The 19,042-nt window shown below is 41.7% G+C and overlaps 1 protein-coding gene across 1 annotated transcript; it reads left to right on the top strand.

Moving 5' to 3' along the window:
* Positions 1-5,214: 5,214 nt before the first annotated feature.
* LOC122781555 (dickkopf-related protein 1-like) lies at positions 5,215-6,565 on the top strand. Its single transcript, XM_044045282.1, has 4 exons — positions 5,215-5,565; positions 5,688-5,832; positions 5,998-6,132; positions 6,245-6,565. The coding sequence occupies exons 1-4, from the start codon at positions 5,344-5,346 to the stop codon at positions 6,511-6,513; spliced, it is 771 nt and encodes a 256-aa protein (XP_043901217.1). The 5' UTR covers positions 5,215-5,343; the 3' UTR covers positions 6,514-6,565.
* Positions 6,566-19,042: the final 12,477 nt, after the last annotated feature.

The following is a 19,042-nucleotide window of genomic DNA, read 5'->3' as shown; positions in this document are numbered from 1 at the left end:
TGTGAACATGGTTTTCAATGTCTTTGGTGCTGTTAATGATAAGTTATAATAACAAACCATGGTGACATGACAGTACTGGTTATTGTTTTTTTGTATCGTGATATTTTTTCTTTTTCTTTTTTTTTGTGCTTGGTTTCTCTGTAACGTACTTGACTGCTTTCTTAGAAAATTGGAGATTTTGTGTCGATTTGTGAACCTGTGTGAGGCTTTCGTTGGTATCACTTGACATCGTGATAAGTGGTATTCTCCTCTTTTTAAAAAAAACAAAGAAAAAACAGGTTGAAGCGTGTTAAAGGTCCAGTGTGTAAGAAGTAGTGACATCTAATGGTGAGACTGCACATTGCAACAAATGGAGGATGCCTTACTACATAACAGGCCTTTGCATAACTGAAAGGATGTAATGTTTTAGTCTGGACCTTTAACAGGGTTCCCTCACCTTGGTTGACATCAAATTCAAGGACTTTTTCAGGACCAATTTCCTCAATTTCAAGGCCTGAATGTGCTGACACAGCTTGGATAGCTAAGATGGGAGGTCAGCGTCTTCAAACTGCTTCTTCAAATTCAAACTTTGTAGATACATTTTGGCTCAAAGTGGCAATCCTGTACCCTAAAAGACTTATTCTATGCGTACGAAAAAACCAAACAGTTTTCATTTTAATGTGATTATACATTAAGTTACACACTGGACCTTTGCTTTCATCACCATCAAAACAACCCTCTTGTTGTGTTCAACATTCTCTTGAAGCCTTCCCATACATCGGCAACATTGTGCGTGACATTTCAAAATGACGACCACTCTCTCACCTGCTCGTCACCACTCACGCCCACGAATCAAGAGCATAAAATCAGACGTATTGTATATGTAAGTGCCTTAAGTCAATGGCATACAAATTTTAACATCATGGGACCTTTTTGATGCTGCATGAACACACACATATATATACACCTCAAAATATATAGTGTGTCCTCTCCACACGGCTGCTTCTCATCCTTTTGTTTTCATCTCACGAGCGCATTAACCGTCGTGACTTTCTAGGCATTCGATGGCAGGAAATAATTGCGTATTAAACACATTTTCCTGCTTTGAAACCCTTTGAATTTGAAACGTCGACCTGATGTGGCTGCAATGACATGCTTTTCTCTACATACCCGATTCTGGTGTGTTTTCACGAAGTCCACCGCAGAAGCAGACGCCGTGGACCATCGCTCGTAGCGAGAATCATCCATTATCCGCAGAGAATCTGAGCTTTTAGAGATGGCGAGAATGATTTGCAGGTTTCATTGATGTAATGACAATGTTCTTGTTTACCACTGTTGACAATCCTTGACAGTACGATAGCACTGATTGTAACGCATCCTCATTTCATCCCAGAAACACACACACAAACACATTCACACACATGCGTTTGAATGGCAAACATCAGTGAATCACGTAAAAAGGGAGCTACAACTGAGAAGGAATCTTATTTCTGTAGGTATACATAAGTATTTTACGGCATTTAAGGGCAGGTTATGTTCATCACAAAGCCTTACGTATGTCATCACCTGACAAACTGCTGGGTTTTAAGTCTTATATCGACCGCCTTCTGCAATGTTACCTGATATCTGCCTTGTGTTCTGTTGTTTATCCTGCTGTACATTTGATTTTGCAGAGTGCCACGTGTAAGATTTTTTGAAATTATAAGAGTAAAAAAAACCAATACTTTTGAGTGGTGTTTGTCTCTTCGGTTATTTTGCAGTTTTTTTAAATGCAGAAATACTTTTAATGATAAATGCATGGAACATCTGTCCACGTAACTGTCCATACTTCCAACTTGGCAGGAGACTTAGTCGGGGCACCAGTGTGTTCAGTTCCAACTTTGACATTGTTTGCATAAGAAAAGCCTGAGATATCAGTAGAAATGCAATAGATTTATCGTTAAAAGAGTTGTCAAATCTGTCCTTATTCATTCATTATGAGGGTTGCGAGGAACTGGAGCCAATCCCGGGTGACGTTCACGCCTACAGTCAATTTAGAGTGTCCAATGAACCTGTATGTTTTTGGACTGAGGGTAGAAACTGGGAAACCCGGAGAAAACCCTCCCATTGTGGGACTAATAAAGAATTATATCATCTTATCAAAAATACACAAATATTTATTCAGTCTGTCAGGTTCTGCAATATATTACTTGATCTTGGGTTTAATGACTAATTTAAACTGGCACTGGCTCCATTTCAACTGTGCAGAGGCTTTTCCTGCCAACATGGCGGAGTAAACAAATCGAGTCACGTGACGTCCAGAGCTCCATGTGTTCATGTTCATGTTCTAGACTGCATCACTAGAAAAAAAGAAATGGTTTAAGTTTTCTTTTTTAGATTGAGCAGTTCAAAGAGAACCATATGTCATATATAGAAAAGTTCTATATAAATACAAACCATTTACATACACATATGAATACACACTCATATACACTTATTTTGCTGCTTTACAGAGCAAATATTACACACTAATAATGACAAGTCTAGTATAAACTTATTTAATCCGTCTTACTTATTTAATAGCTCTCGGTTTGTGTGTGCTCCATGAATTACTGGTGCCGTGGGGACCTAAATCAGTTTAGACTGTCACATTATGGGGAATTACATTTTAAGGTTATGATGACAGGTTTAGGTTAAAGTTAGCATTAGGCCAGTACTAGTTTTGGTTAAGCTTAGAATCCACAGGAAATGAAGGTAAGTCAATGTAACGTCCTCTGAAGTCATGGAAACCAGGCTACAACAACAAAAAACTTGTCCTGATGAGATTTGACTTGTAGTGTGTGGTAGTTGCCACACGGGGGCGCTACAGGTATGTAAACAGGTCCCTCTCTCCCATGTGAAGCAGCAAGTGTTGTCCCAACATCTAAATAATCAGGAGTGGAGCTTAATGTCATCCACTTTGCGGTAAGTGCTGATGATTCTCTGCTTCTCTTCTTCTTCTGTTTCTGTCTTGGTGTTATTCACACAACAAATCTGTTTTGGGGGGTAGGAGTGGGAGGGGGGTTAAGCAGAGGGAAATGGCTTGAGCCATAACAACAGGGTGACACTTGAGTGAGATCAAAGAGGATCAAAGTGGAGCTCACCTTACCAGCTCTGACATTTAGTAAAGTGGAGATAAAAGCGCCACTTCAAAAGATATACAGCAATTGAAACGCTGCAGAGAGCTGTGTAGTGTGTTTGTCAGGTGTCTACACACTAACACACGCACTCACACTAACACACACGCACCCACAGGGGCCACAGGTGACCAGCAGATGACGTCCAAGTGCCAAAATATCTTAATAAAGAAACTTAAGGGCTCGTTTCCATCGCTCACGTCAACACCTACTGAGCTGTTCTGCTCTGTCATCACTCTGGAAAGTGACTGTCACAGGTTTTCTTCTTTTTCTTGGGTCTGGAAACAAGTTGCCGTCCCTCCCTAGAACATAATGTGTCAACATTTGTTTTAATGACACAAAGAGACAGGACAAATCAGGACAAATCAGGACAATTAAGGATCAAAATAAGCCGAGTTCAAATGTGAAATTGCTTGTTTGGCAGGTTTTCTGTGTGCTGATTGGATAATTTGAGCCCATAAAAAGTGTTTATTCCTCATTTTCTTGATTGATGTGGAGTACTTTTCTTATATTTAAAGGGACACTTCACTTTCTCATGTGAAGATAAATGTGTTATTTGATCGTTAGACAGTGGACGTGAGACACATGGAACAACAGAGCAAGTTGGGATTGAAAAAAATCAAATAAAACTGACAAAAAGTTGACATCAAAGTGACTGCCTTCAAAGAGAATAAAAGCCCTACACTGCTCTTTACTGTGTCACTGTCAATTATAGTTTTATGAGTAAAGGATCTGTAAAAAAATGGGTCAAATTTAATCCAACTCTCCAACTATTAAATTTGAATTATTATCCATCTAATGATCTATCTATGGGGAAAAGGCAATATATCGACACAACTTCCTCCAATACTAGAATAAAATAGTATAAACAAATAAATTAAATAGAAATAAATAAAACATGTTTATTGTCTCAGATTTGTGAAATATCTGTCATAAAGAATGTTTAAATGTTTTACTGATTTATCCAACTTTCAAAGAGCAAAACGTATCTATCTATCAATCTATCTATCTATCTATCTATCTATCTATCTATCTATCTATCTATCTATCTATCTAATCTTATCTATCTAGTCAAACCTGACAGGTTTAATTCCTCTTTGTCAAGATTATTATTAGTATATTTCATTGAAGTGGAGGATAAAACAGTGGAATGATGAATGTGGTCATTCTTTGCTTACAGTGTTGGATCCAGAGAGGGTCGCAGACAGATCACAGCGTTGCCTTTAATCTCAAAGTGCCAGTCAACCCTGAAAGGCCTCGCCGCGGAAGTCCATTAATTCGGTAAACTTTTCACACGTCCTTAATGGTTCTGCATATCCTTCACATTGATGTCCGTAACTGGTGTAATCAAGCGCACTTTGGAGCATAATTGCCACCCCACCCCCTTTTTGCAATCACAGGGATCAAATGAAGTGGTTAATCGACGCAAGCGACTTCAATCACACAAGTCTTCACAGCCAAAGGTCGGTGAGTTTGGCTTATTGAATGTCAAAGAAGCTGGAATAACCAAACTGCTTTTTATAGAGACGGAGCTATGAAGAAGAGGATGAAGAAAAGAAAAAAACACTCTTCACTTCACTGAAGAAACTTGCTGTAATGGAACTTATGGAATAGTTGCAACTAGAATTGTTTAAAAAATAAACAAAATTTGAGGAAAAACGTGAAAAAACGCCTACTATCACATAACAAATATATTGATTTGCGTCCAAAACTGATAAATAAAACAGAATAAACTGCACCAAACTCACATTTCTTGTTGAAATATTGCAAAACAATTCCTTTATCAACAAATGATGTGATTTCTATACGATAAAGACTGAGTCCATGCACATGTTTGCAGTATGCGTCACTATTAGCGCTGGTCATTCAGACAGACTCTGCGGGTCATTATCATTACACAAACATTGTGAAACGCTCTTCTCGTGCACGCAGAATGGAAGGCCATTTCCGTACAGTGGGGCTCTCTTTGAAATTCCACCCCTCCGCCTTTGTTGTGCACAGCGAGGGGCGGGAAGACAAACAGGTCCACATGTATAAAGAGATCATCCCGGGACAGAGAGAGGACAGGAGTCTCCTTCCACTGAGCACCGCGCTGGGAATCGCAAGGACAACTGGGATTCAACGGGACTTTGGACTTTGTCACTCTGTCAGTTTCTTGTTGTCAGTGAAGGATTCTTGTTTGTTTTTTTAATCATCTGAGGGGAGAATCATGCATGTGTTGCCGTCAGCGCGCCGCTTCTTGGCTCTGTACCTCACGCTGTTTGGATACTTTGGAGACGTTTACGCGGGGACAGTGCTGATGAACTCCAACGCCATCAAAAACCTCCCCGGAGCTCCAGCCGGCAAAGGCACCAACACTGTCAGCCCGAGTCCGCGCACCTCACCCTCCTCCGTTGCCGCGGGACACAAACCTCCCGCGGACACTTTGCAGGTAATTCACTTTAAACCCGTGCGTAAAAGTCCAACCTGTGCGCAACAGCAACTGCTGCGTAAATGTGAGTTCTAATAGAAAATGAACACTTCTCTGACACTTGTATGTTATTGTTATTGTAGCAGCCGGGTGTGTGCACTGATGACGAAGACTGCGGAGGTGATGAATTCTGCAATGACGCCCGCGGCGCCTGTCTGCCGTGCCGTAAGAGCCGGAAGCGTTGCGCACGGGACTCCATGTGTTGCGCAGGAAACCGCTGCAGCAATGGTGAGCAGATGTACTTTCAACATAAATACTGACACCAGGCAGAAGCTGTTGTTGATATCACTGACGCCAGGAATAGTTTGGAACATGGAACACACATCTGTCCAGGAGTTATTAACTGTATAAAACTGTATTTTTAATGGGAACGTTTGTTTTTTTTCCTTGTAGGTGTTTGTCAGGCAAATGATGTCGACTTCACAGATGCATCTGTTATCACTGAGTGGCACAAACACAACAACACCATGGAGCATCAAGCAAAGAAGCCCCCCACTGCACACGGCCATCAGCCTCATGCTGTGAAAGGTGAGTTAACCTTGAAAATCATCACTATTCTCATTCAGGTAACAATCGATGAAGCCTTGTTTTCATGTGATATGTTTTCACTCACACTCTTCTCTCTTTTCCTTCTCACCAGGTCAGGAGGGTGACAATTGCCTGCGTTCCTCCGACTGCTCCGAGGGCCTGTGCTGTGCCAGACACTTCTGGTCTCGCATCTGTAAGCCCGTGCTGACGGAGGGCCAGGTGTGCACGCGCCACCGCAGGAAAGGCAACCACGGCCTGGAGCTGTTCCAGCGCTGCGACTGCGGCGAAGGCTTGGCCTGCAGACAAGAGAGAGGAGGAGAGCGAGAGCAAAGTGTCAGCAGGACTGCAGCCCGGAACCTACACACCTGTCAGAGACGCTGACACAGAAGCACACACACGCATCCTGGGTCAAACACTTTGCACACACACACACACACACACCAAAGATGCTGACACACACACACACACACACACACACACAGACACCCAACACCTAAGACATTCTTTCCTGCCAAAGTTGCTAACTCAAATACAGCACCAGCGGAAGGAGAGACATGATTCCTGGAAAAGTGATACACCCAGAGGGACGCAACAGTGCGAACGTGGACTGATCCGATTCCCCCGACTGCACGAGACGAGGAGTCGGAAGTTAGGAAGTGACATTTCAGAAGTCTTTGGAATATTGATTCATGTCATTGTTAATGGCAGAGCAGTTTTGTTTCTCTTTTTATGGAACTTCGAGCCTCAGTTATTGCAGTAAATTACTGTATTGTGTAAATATTATCCTGGAGGTGGCACTTAAGTGAGCTATTGGATTCTGTCAACACCAGTATTATAAAGACGTGGTGCTGCATGCATTGTAAATGTGTTATATATATTGTTTTATAAGAAAATGTTATATATAAAGAAAATTGGATTATATTTGTTTTATTAAACCTCATGTGATAACCTTACCTCCTTCTTTCTGCCCCTGTTTTTCTTTTTGGCCCAAGGTTTTTTTTCTTGTTTTACAAAAGTCTACTGGGAGAATAGTTTTTCGGCAATTTGCGTCGGACAGAATTTCTCCTGCAGCAGTTTGGGTCCAAACAGTTTAGTCCAACTATTCACTCCAATGTTTTCAGAGCAATCACACAGTGGTGTTTAAAAACCCAAATCATTGTTTCAGGCTGAGTGGCTGCTATAAATGTTTGGCACAGATACGCTCCTCGAACTCAATTGCACACAATTGCTGAGGCAATGTGCAGACACACAGTCAAATTATACTTACCACGTTCTACTTTAAAGCTGTAGCATGTAACTTAAAAAAAAGGTACATTCAAACAGGGCTGCAACAATCAAATATTAATGGATACTATGGATGGATAACGGATACGGATTGTGAGAGTTAGTTAATAATTAAAACAAGTTTTTCAGATTTTTCAGATTCTAAATGTGGATATTTTCTGGTTTCTTTGCTCCATATCACCTAAAAAAAACATTAAACTGAATCATTATGGTTTATAAACAAAACAAGACATTTTGAATGTAACACAGATAGTTGTTTTCATCATTTATGGTACAAACAACTCATAAATTGAAAGAAAATAATCAAAATATGACAAATAATTGTTAGTTGAAGGCCTACGGTCAAACCAAAGATTGAATCTATCAGCTCCACATGACTTGCTTCATGTCGCCCGGTGACATTGTGTCTTATCATGTCACGACAGGTGGCGCCAACAACAACATCGTGTTAATACAGTGAAAACAAGGGTGAGTATGACTGAAAACAAAAAGAAGCTTCCATGAAAAGTTTCAGAAGTGAATTCCGCTGCTTAGAAAACTCAGGTCTGATAGTTTTGCTTGACAGAGCCCAGTTTCCCACGAAGGACGCTACATACAAACAATATTACATCATATCGGTTCACAAAAGAGCAACAACAACAACAACAACACATAGAAGTTACTCACTGCAGCTTTAATGGCTCATTAGTGGACGGGCCACATCCTGCTCTGGAAGCGGCGCGTCGTCATCTCAGGGGCGATGTCATCAGACAGACATTACAAACAGGACAGGATGCTGCCGTATCAAATGATAACTGCACACAGGTAATAACAAAGTATGTGTGTCCTGCTGAGTGTTTGCCACCTAACCCTTTGGTGTTGCTGGCTAGTTTCTAATTATAACCTGCCCGCCTTCATGTGCAGCAGAGCAGATAGCTAGCTATCCGAGCGACAGCCTCTAATTACTTCATCTTCCTCAATCTACACTAGGATTCATGAAATGAGGTGCACCACAGGACTTCTTGTGATGCAACTCTTAAGTATATATAAAAGGGGGGAAGAGAGAAAAAATAAACGGGTCATCTTGCTTTCCAGTCTTTCCAGTGCAGCACAGCCCATTTCCTGGCTCTTGTGCAATGGGATGTGCTCCTCTCATGTGACGGCCACGAATCCACCCAAATACACTTTTTGGTGTCTGTAATTAGACCTGTTTGGATTAGAAGATGGCGAGGAAATTACCGCGCTTTCTTGCTCAATTCTCGCGTCAGATCAAACGCAGGCGTGTGCGACTCTCTTGATATTCGGGCCGTGCCAGGTTCGTCTGTTTACACCAACAACACATTTGATGTTTTTGTCTGCGGGGAGGACAAGGTGAGGTTTAAACCTTATCGTCATCGGGGATTAGTGAAGGAACGTAATCGAGGATATTAATTTGCTCAAGTGCAGCAGTGAGATATCCTGGGAGTTTTGGGTACTTGTACTTTTGAGGGTACCTATTCCACAACATCTGATAACGTTTTTTTTTTTTATTCCCAAGCTTGTACAAATCCAGTGAAACTATAAAACAACCCATGAAACTACCAACCTTTATAAATAATAGTAAAGAAAAGATAGCTGTTCTATCTTAGGAGGGTTTAAGATGATTTACCAAGGGCTCCAATGTCTCCAGTTCCAACTTTGACATAGTTTGGATGAGAAATACAAGGAGCATCAGTCATACACATATCGCAGTAGTCAGTAATGATGACACACTAATAGAACATACGAGGACGACGTCACGTTGCCCTGAGCCATTGTGTCTAAGATTAGCTGTTTTTCTTGAAGAGAAACTTGTTCTGCAGGTGTGTGGCGTACGTGCATGGACTTCTCTTAAGATCCACTTTATCAAATTAAAAACAAGAAGAAGAAGAAGAAGAACTAATGAACTCAGTGAGTTTCAGTTGTCTTGACTTGACTATATGAGTTTACTTTCTGCACAGAAATAAATACATAGAAGGAGAAGATTCTTGGTCTGTTTTTATTCCAACGCCAGGACAGAGAGAAACCCCCCAAACACTTAAGTATAGACAGAGTTTTGTTTTTTTATGTAAACAAACAAGTGTCTGACCACAATTTATTGGGTAAATTCTACATGTTAGTTTTTACAGTGTAAACGCAGAAGAAGAAGAGTTGGTAACGATCTGTGTTCATAGAGATCTTTTCAGTTTTCACCCATTCACACACTGCAACTGTCTTTGCTCAAGGACACATATAGACTATAAGAGCCAGGAATTGAACCCACAACCTTCCAGTTGAAATACAACTCACCCTACTACTGAGCCACGTTTGATACTTAAGTGCAGTAAATGTCATATACTTTAAGACTTTTACTCAAGTAATATTATAAAAAAGTGACTTCAACTTCTACCAAAGTCATTTTCTGGTTAGATACTTCTACTTTTTCCATTTAATGTACTTTATACAAGACTTTATATCACTTTGTGTCTTACAGCTACTGCTAACTGTGAGTTTGTTAAGATTTCATAATTCCCAAGCCTGTAAAAATCCAATGAAACTACTGTATATAGTGACCAGTTACTGTAGGCATCAAGTCATTTAAAAAACAAACAAACGAGCAGTTACTTTCTTGATTGCAGGACTTTAACTTTCTGTAAAAGTCATATTGTCACTTCACTAAATGGTTGTTCCTCCGTTGTCGAGGGTGAGTGCATTGACAAAGACACAGGCAGACACACACACACACACACAGACACAGAGAGACACACTCAATTTAAACAATTTAGTGTCCATTCTTCAGAGTAATTAAGAATAATGGGCGCATTGTCAGCAGTACAATATTCCATGCAGCCTCAGCCAAGTCATGTTTGTGGGGGTCCTGGAATCTGCTCGTGTGTGTGTGAGCCTGTCATCATTACACCAAACACAGACTAACACAGGCCACAGGCATGTGCCCTGACTCGAGGACGACCAGAGTGTGTGTGTGTGTGTGTGTGTGTGTGTGTGTCCTATAAGCAGCCACGGTGCATTTAGTGGACTCCAGAGAAACAACAGCATTCACAACACACACGCACGTTTGCAAAACTATACTTCTGAGGACCGTGCATTTGAATGACATAAATTGGGACTAAACAAAGCCTTATCCCTAACATTAACAATATATATAACCACTTAACCTAACCTTAACCTAATCACAATTTAAAATCTTAACCCTAAACTTGAAAAAAACAGGTTTTGGTCTCCATGAATACGACTGGTCCTGACAAGGTCAGTCTATATATATATATATACCAGAAAAGATTATAAATCACAAATACTAGAAGACACAAACACATGTCCTTGTACAGCATCCTTTGTGAGAGCACATAATGCATTCCCTAGCCCCTTACCTTAACCTTAATCATCACAACTAAATGCCCTTAATCGTCGAACTTGAATTTCCTTCGGGATCAATAAACTATCTATCTATCTATCTATCTATCTATCTATCTATCTATCTATCTATCTATCTATCTAACTCCATACCCAAATCTTGTCTCGGATGAAAAGCCCTTCAAAGTTGCGAGGACCAGCAAAAAAAGCCCTCACAAGATCAAAATGTCCTTTTTGAATCAACATTTATCCCCACAACCCACTACACACACACACACATACACACAGCGATCAATTTAAGCACTTCCATTCATTTGGACAATTTCAACAAAACCTTATCACAACTCAAATCTTGAGGTTCTGCCTCATTAGGACCAGGTTTTGGTCTCCAAGAGACCCTCACATGGTCAGTGTTTATGCCACAAAAAGTCCTAAAGCAGTAACAAATACAACACACACATTCTCATGTCCTCACATGCCACCTAACAACCATTACATGTTTACAAACACACTTTAACAAGTCCACACATGCCCAGACACACACACACACACACACACACGCAGCTATACTTCATAGGACACTGCATTGACTTCCATTCATGTGGACAGCCTAAACAAAACTTTATCACTAACCTTAACCATAACCACAATTCAAATCTTCTCCTCAGAAATGGAGGTTCTGCCTCATTAGGACCAGGTTTTGGCCTCCATGAGGACTACTGGTCCTGACAAGGTCAGTGCTTATGCCAGAAAAGGTCTTAAAGAGGTGACAAATACAAGTACACAAGTCCTTTTGGATGCACTGACTCAACCTTAAGCACAACTTGTTAATGTCTAAAACTAAGTGTTTGCACTCTGCACTGAAGTTGTGAGGACCTGCTAACATGTCCTTACAACGATGGTTTTGTACGAAGTGTGTCCTCACAGCCCTGTAGGAACACACACACACACATCTCGGGCTGTGAGAGGTCTGGAGAAACACCACACTCGCCCACGTAATGGCACCCTGACCGACAACATTTGGGTTTTGTCGTACCACAGGAACGAATCAGCATTTTCACTGACACGCGTTTTCGTGCCGCTGCCCACTTTTCTGAACGACGGGAACGCGTTACTAGAGTGGACATTTAATAACAGCGGCCTCAGCGCCATGAATAATGTCAACGCTGAGTCACACTTAAACATCCCATCATACGAGCTTTCTGTGGATTCAATTTGCAAGACTGAAGATTGATATTTATACAGGTACACATGACACATAATACTTGTGCTGCCTTAGCTCATCGACTTGCATCCAGACATGGTCTTCATACCTTGGCTGAAATAAAAAGAAAAATGAGTCTGTTCATTCTCCTTTGACCTCTGGCATCAACAAGGCATTTTCTCCCAGAGAACTACAAACCTGAGAGCCTTTAAAAATCCTAGTAGATAAGCAGTGCCTCAAATATTCAGATAAGCTTGTTTACTGTCAACAACTACGTTCAAAGTCACTTAAATCACATTTCTTCCTCGTTCTGATTCTGAGATCGTCTTCCTCACGTCCACAGGCTGGTTGGAAATGTGGGTCAACAAGTAGCTGAACAGGTGTCCCTAATAAAGTGGCCGTTGAGTGTCTTTTCAGTGTGTTTGGGGCCGTGATTGCTGAGGGTACAAAGCTATTGAGATATTTCGCACATAAGTGTTCCGCAAAAGTGGTGATTATGTCACTTACAAAACACTAAAACCCATTTGCTTGTTCCGCTGTCTTGAAATTTGTCATCTCCCATTAACATCTAAGACAGTAAAGCCTTTCTCAGCTCGACTACCTGTAATATCTGTCTTTGTTATTCCAGCAACCGCTGCCAAACACCAACGAGGGACCAGGAATTAACATCAGTGAGCTGTCATCGCGATGGAGCGATAAAAGAGACAATGCAGTGAACGCCAAGATTTTTTTTCAAAAGAATTCATGAATGCAAGAAAAAATAACTTGAAAATCAAGTAAAATAAAAGTAGGAGTGGGGGTGTCGTCAAAAACTGTAGGGGCATATATGAAAACTGCAACCAGAACACGATTCATGAGGTAAAATAACACCTAAATGTTACTTAAAAATGATTATATTTCAAAATGTTGAGGGGGAATTACATAATAGATTACCTCAGGCGAAGAAAGAAGGATATATTTTAGTGGCATCCTCCTGCAGTAAGTGATCGGATCAAAGAAAACTCTTGTGTAAACACAATTTCTGAGGGAAGGCTCAAAACTTCTGAGTGCTGGCAATGTTCACTTCATTGAAAACAAGCACAATGCTCACTATTCACCTTTGTGGGATAATAACCGGCGCGATTGAGCAATAAGTGGAAATCTCCCTGTTGGGAGATTTCCACTTATTGAGAAATAATGACTAAACAAAGGACAACTCACTGAGCACAATGCTCCGAGTGTGTGAATGCAGGTGGAGAACAGGTTTGCTCTGCAGATTTAACTTCACGATGATGTAAACACATTGAGCTGAGTTTCAGGTTACATTTTAGTTAAATTCACAATGAAAATTATTTTTTACTCCGCAGGATGTGCTTATATTGTGTTTCGTTTGATTGATATCGGTTTATTGAAGCTGCAGTGGGAAGGATTGCTGGAGACTGTTGAGTTTCAACCACAGGTTATTTGATGATACTTTAGTTTTTGAGATTGGAACACGGACAGGTGCACTCGTTTCACAAGTGACAGATAACTGCATTTTTATTACTTTTAAATGTCCCGTCCTCTTTTAATATTTTTGTCTTTGAAGGTCAGGGTCGGGCTACACGGTGGTGAAGTGGTTAGCACTCTCGCCTTGCAAGCCCCGGTTGGAACAAGGGCCTTTCTGCATGGAGTTTGCATGTTCTCTCCGTGCGTGCGTGGGTTCTCTCCGGGTTCTCCGGCTTCCTCCCACAGTCCAAAAACATGCAATGTTGGGATTAGGTAAACTGTTCAGGGTGTACCCCGCCTATCGCCCGATGTAGCTGAGATTGGCACAGCACCCCCCGCGACCCTCTGGTGGAAGATAAAGCGGTTAGATGATGACTGACTGAAGGTCAGGGTCATATTTACCATATTCCGAGTCCATGGAGGGTCAGAGTCAGTCTAAGACTCCTCATATACAAACTCAGCCACATACAACTTTTGTATGTCCTTGTTTTCTCTGAGCACTACAGTAGTACATATGATGGTACTGGCTGGCGGACGTCCTCGTGCAACCTCAAGCACGTTTCCATGGTTACAGTCTTATTTATTGTCGTCCTTCAGGGAGCGTTTGCAGTCGGTGTGTACATCCCTTGTGGAATCAAAGTGGAAGTGTGTGCGGATTTGTCCGTGTAGGGAAACGTGGAAATGACAAAACTTAGTGTAGTGTATTTTTCGGGGATCTTAAGTTCCTGGGTAGCATGTGCAGTGGGCTTTTGTCATGTTTCCATCATGGTACGATTCAGTTTGGAACTGGAACTGAGAACAGTAACTTTACTTGGTAGGTCGAGAGAAACGTAGCGTGACATCAAACTAATGCCAACAAAATAATGACATCAACGAAACAACACAAAATACAAAAGCTTTGTACGAGAAGAAACACCAGGAGTTACGCTTTTCTGTTTTTCTGATCAGCTAACCACGCTGTACCATTTTACTCTGGCTTCACAAGGGAAGGGTTCGGGCTGGTTATTTAGGGACTGTTCCTAATGCAAACACAAAAACCGAGTCAGAAACACGGCTTTTGTTAGCTTAAATTGTAAAGCTGTAAACCTTATAGCACAGTGGAGGTGCAGAAGTGTTGATAAGTTATTTTGGACTAATAATTGATCAATAACGCATACAAAAAAAAACCTGTCTACAATTTATCTTAGCTTAGCATAGCACAGCACAAATGCAAGAAAAAGGTGCTCCAAGTTTTAAAAATGAATATACCAGAATCCCTCATGATTATGAATCATATCATCACCAGGAGACGTTTCTATCTGACCTGTGTGTGGGCGTTTCCATGTGGTGACCATTAAGGCTCCACTCGTTCCGCTCTGTTGCCCCAGAGAAAGTGTCGTGTCACTGGGTTCGCTCGCCAGCGGGAGGCTCATGGGTTTGGGTGTTTTGATCCGTCCTGGTGTTCCTTCCATCTGCTTCCAGCCGACACCTCCTCTGCGCTGCCCGGGTCCCTCTCTGATGATGTCACGCCTTGCTCAAGTCCCCGTTTACCACATGAAGGAAACTCAGCTGCTCGGATTTCAGCTGCAAAGGCCCAAGTTTTGGTGAGCGTACTGGGGCTGAAGCAGCCCCATGAAGTGGCTGCATCATGTCGAGTAAGCTGCATGTTGCAGCCGCACTGAATGAAAGAGATACCTGACCACAAGACCCAATGTTTTCACTATGCTCTGTTGCCTTCTGGATTTATGTAAATGTTTATTCTTCTCATTGCTACTTGCTTTTTCAGCAAAGTCAGTGGTGGCAAGGCTCGAGGAGGCTCCGCTGCTCAGACCTGGTTTTGACATCCGTCCTCAGCGAAGAATGACTGTTCACACCATTAAAATGCGTCCTGGATGCGTCTCCTGTGACCACATGAGATTGGATGTGGCTTCCCCGGCACTGTGTTCAAATACATGCAGACCTTATGTCTGTTTGTGAAGAAAGACTTAACATTTGAATGAGTCTGACTGCACAGAATTTGTCTGTGGTGAGTGTGTTTGTGACTGAAGGAGAGAGAGAGAAACAAGGCTCTACTCACACTGTGGTAACATGAAATAAGATCATAAGAAAAGAAGTGTTAATAAGTAAGTGTTAATATGGTTGTAGCCGCAAGCAAATCAAATTATGGATACTGAAGAGTGGGAAAACTGGGAGAAACTGCAGAGATTCACATTAAATGACAATGCAGCTGTGGACTTTGGCCATACATGTCCCAAAACCACCTCACAATGTGGTTTTTGTGTCTCAATCTGAGGGTAAATCGCTATGAAGGTCTACTTCAGCCTCCACCACCTGTATCCTTCAGGTGGATTCCCTCACTCCAATTCCACCAGCGGTTACACAACTGTGACCAAACAAAACAATCTGCCCATAGTTTTATATAAATTATATTGCAATATTTGTCCACTCTGCCAGAGCGGGAAGTGAACAGATGCAGCGTGGGTGGAGGTGGGGGTGGGGGGGGGCAGAGTTACAGCTGGGGATAAAAATGCCTACTCTTTATTATGGTTGGTCCAGAAGCCTGATGTTGGCATCCTTGGGTCTGGGGCTAGGACCAGGGCCAGGACTAGAGCTGGCTCAGCTCCTGGCGGCTATGTAAAGTCTGCCTCAGCCACAACCACATTGCGCAAAGCTGCTTCACACATATAATTTACTCATTATTCACAAAGTAAAAAAATACATCTTGCAGAGTGAGTGAGAGAGTATTGATGGAAAAGGAACACGGGCCGAGTCGTTATTCAGATAAAAAAACATTTTAAAGAGTTATACGGAGTTATATAACAATGAAAGATTGCAGGCTCATGGAAACGTGGGGAGATAAAGGTGCAGTGCGTGTTGTTGCTGCTTTGATTCTGTCTCTCTTTGGTCTTTATGATTGGAAACGATGTAAAATCATTGATATGCATCTGAAAACAGGCCGTCAGACCTCACCGAGGGAGAGTTTTTGGGCTTTTCTATTATACAGTTCTAAGAAGGTTCCAAGTGAGCTGAGCCGATACTAAAATGTGAGGTCAACAGACTCTCAATAGAGACAAATCGAGTAGATTTGATCCAAGTAGAGCAGTTTTTAGCAGGAGAATGAACTTGTGAAACTTTTCATGAATGCTTCACTGTATTTTTCTGTCATGTTCCAACTTTTACGTTCACTTCAATAAAAAGATTTTGTTCACAGAACTGTTTAATACTTCCTTCATGACAACTGAAACGGGTGCTGTCTCTAAATACACCAGACTTCTCTGGTAAATATTGAGATTTTAGACATTTCCTTTGCTAAATGTTGGAGATTAACGCATGTTTTCAGGATTTTTAAGTCTTTTTAACCGATCCACCATTCAGTAATGTTGGGTTGGATTCTTCTATCTATCGGACATCGTGCTCATGACTCTTCCAGTGACGACACGCTCTGACCAATCAGTGGCCGGCAGTCTATAGACCTCACATTTTAGTATCAGCTCAGCTCGCTTGGAACTTTGCCAGAGCAGGTACAAAAAAAGCACCGGGTGACTAATGGAAAAGGAAAAAAACAACAACAAGTCGAGTCATGCTAGAATTGTATAATGGAGTGAGGTCATTTGATAAAGTTTTTAGCCTAACAGACACGAGTTTATGTTTATACGCAGACGGCTGATTGAATAGAGACGACTCAGAAACCTTTACATTTTGAGGAGAAACAGTCCGCGGGAAAATCTCAATATTGAGAACATGCCATCAGTACACAAGGGGCCAGGAAATAGGCGTCTGAACTGTTGTTCCCTTTTCATAAAACATTCCCAACAGGAGATGAGCCTGTCTGTCAGAGACATGGACAAATATCTTTGTGCTTAACAGCATCAAAAGCCCCGAATGTTGTGTAATGGCATACCTTGACTCAACAGGGAGGCATCCTATCATCAGACAATGGCACAGTAATGGCTCCAGCAGTTAAACCATTGTCCCATTAACAGTCATCGGGCCTTAATCAGAGCTTTTATTTTGCCACTTGCAACCTCCTTTCATCCCGTGACCCCCTCCCTTATACAGTCCACCTCTCCTTCTCCTTCATCACCAAACTCTTTAATGTCTCTGCTTGTTTTCCCTCCTTTCAAAAACACTGTCCTTAACCCCACCAAAGAAAATGGCTGATGCACAAATCTCATTTGTGTCGGGACTTTGCAAAGGTGGAGTCTTTGGTAATAGAATGACAAGGAGGAGGCTGGGGCTTTGATCTCCCCGGGGGGCAAATGGATTGGATTGTCTTGCCCCTGCCGGTGGGGCTAAGCTGGGGACAGTGTGAGTCGTGGGGGGTGATATCAAAGATAGTTATCTTTAGAGGGGCCTTCTCAGTGGCACATTAGTACGCTATCTAAATGTTGATTTGTTCACACCAACATCTGAGGAGTGCTAAATGAGCTGACAAAAGGAAAACACCCAGTGAATGTAAATGAGTGAACCCGGTCAAGTTCAGTTCTCTCTGCAGACGTGTGCACAGCACTTCTCCTCCTCAGTGTAAATGTTGACGATAAAGGCAGGCCAGAGTCGACAAGGTAAAGAAAGTCAGTATATTTCCACGCAGGGTTAAGTCAGGCTTGACGACGACTACCATCCCTGTCACGCGATACAAACACTAGCAGGGAATCCATTTATTGAGTAAAGCGTGTCTGCCTCAACTACCTTAGCTGCCGATATACTCCTTCCACCTTGCTAGCCAAGCGGTCTGGATTTTTGGGATGTGTTTTCTCGCTTCTTCCAATTTCGGTTTGGGTCAAACCTCTCGAGCACAAACTGTGGAACATGCGCGGAGCACGCAGCCAAACTCATACATTCAACCGTAATTTGAATTATCTGGGTGTGTTAGTGTGAGATGCACAATTAAGAACAACTTTAGTCAAAACGAACATGTTTACGTGTCATTTAAAAGTCCGTTTTTGGGGTACTGTACCAAAGAGAAAAGGAAAAAGAAAAGAGAGGAAATAAATAAATGTAAAATATAATCATTTAATGTAATCTTATATATATAATAGCCTACAAAGTGCTTCATGATTCTGCTCCCACCTACTTAAATGCTCTCATAAAGGCTTATGTTACCTTTGACTACTCATGGATTGTCGTCTGGCGGGGCCAACACCCTGCACAAGACAATCCAGACTCTTTTCATGTGTCGTTCCACGCTGGTGGAATGACCTACCAAGCTCTACCAGAACAGGAGGCATCCCTGTCTATCTTCAAGCTCTTCAAGCTCTTCCAAGAACATCTTCTGTCCTAGCAGAAGATGCTTACCCTTACCCCCTGCACTTGGATCCACCTCGGCACTCTCACCCTCTATCAGTCCACTGTTCCTATCTAGTGGAGTTCTTTCCAAGACTACTTCTATGTAGTTTATTCCTCTTTTGTAAGTTACTTTGGATAAAAGTGTTTGCTAAATGCTTAAATGTTTTTTCCTGAAACAGAAAACACCTCTTTGTTAGAAGGAGAAGTTTACCCATTAAGGTCAACTCCATATGTATATTCTGGAGGAAGAAGTTGCTATATTTACACTTTTATGGAAAACTTAGCTCCAATATGTATCCGCATATTAAGGGACAAACAAAGTACTATCATACAATGATAGTA

This window comes from Solea senegalensis, linkage group LG15 (genome assembly GCF_019176455.1).
Source record: "Solea senegalensis isolate Sse05_10M linkage group LG15, IFAPA_SoseM_1, whole genome shotgun sequence".
Lineage (NCBI taxonomy): Eukaryota > Metazoa > Chordata > Actinopteri > Pleuronectiformes > Soleidae > Solea > Solea senegalensis.
The sequence above is the reverse complement of the archived record's forward strand: the minus strand, read 5'-3'. Positions and strand labels throughout refer to the sequence as shown.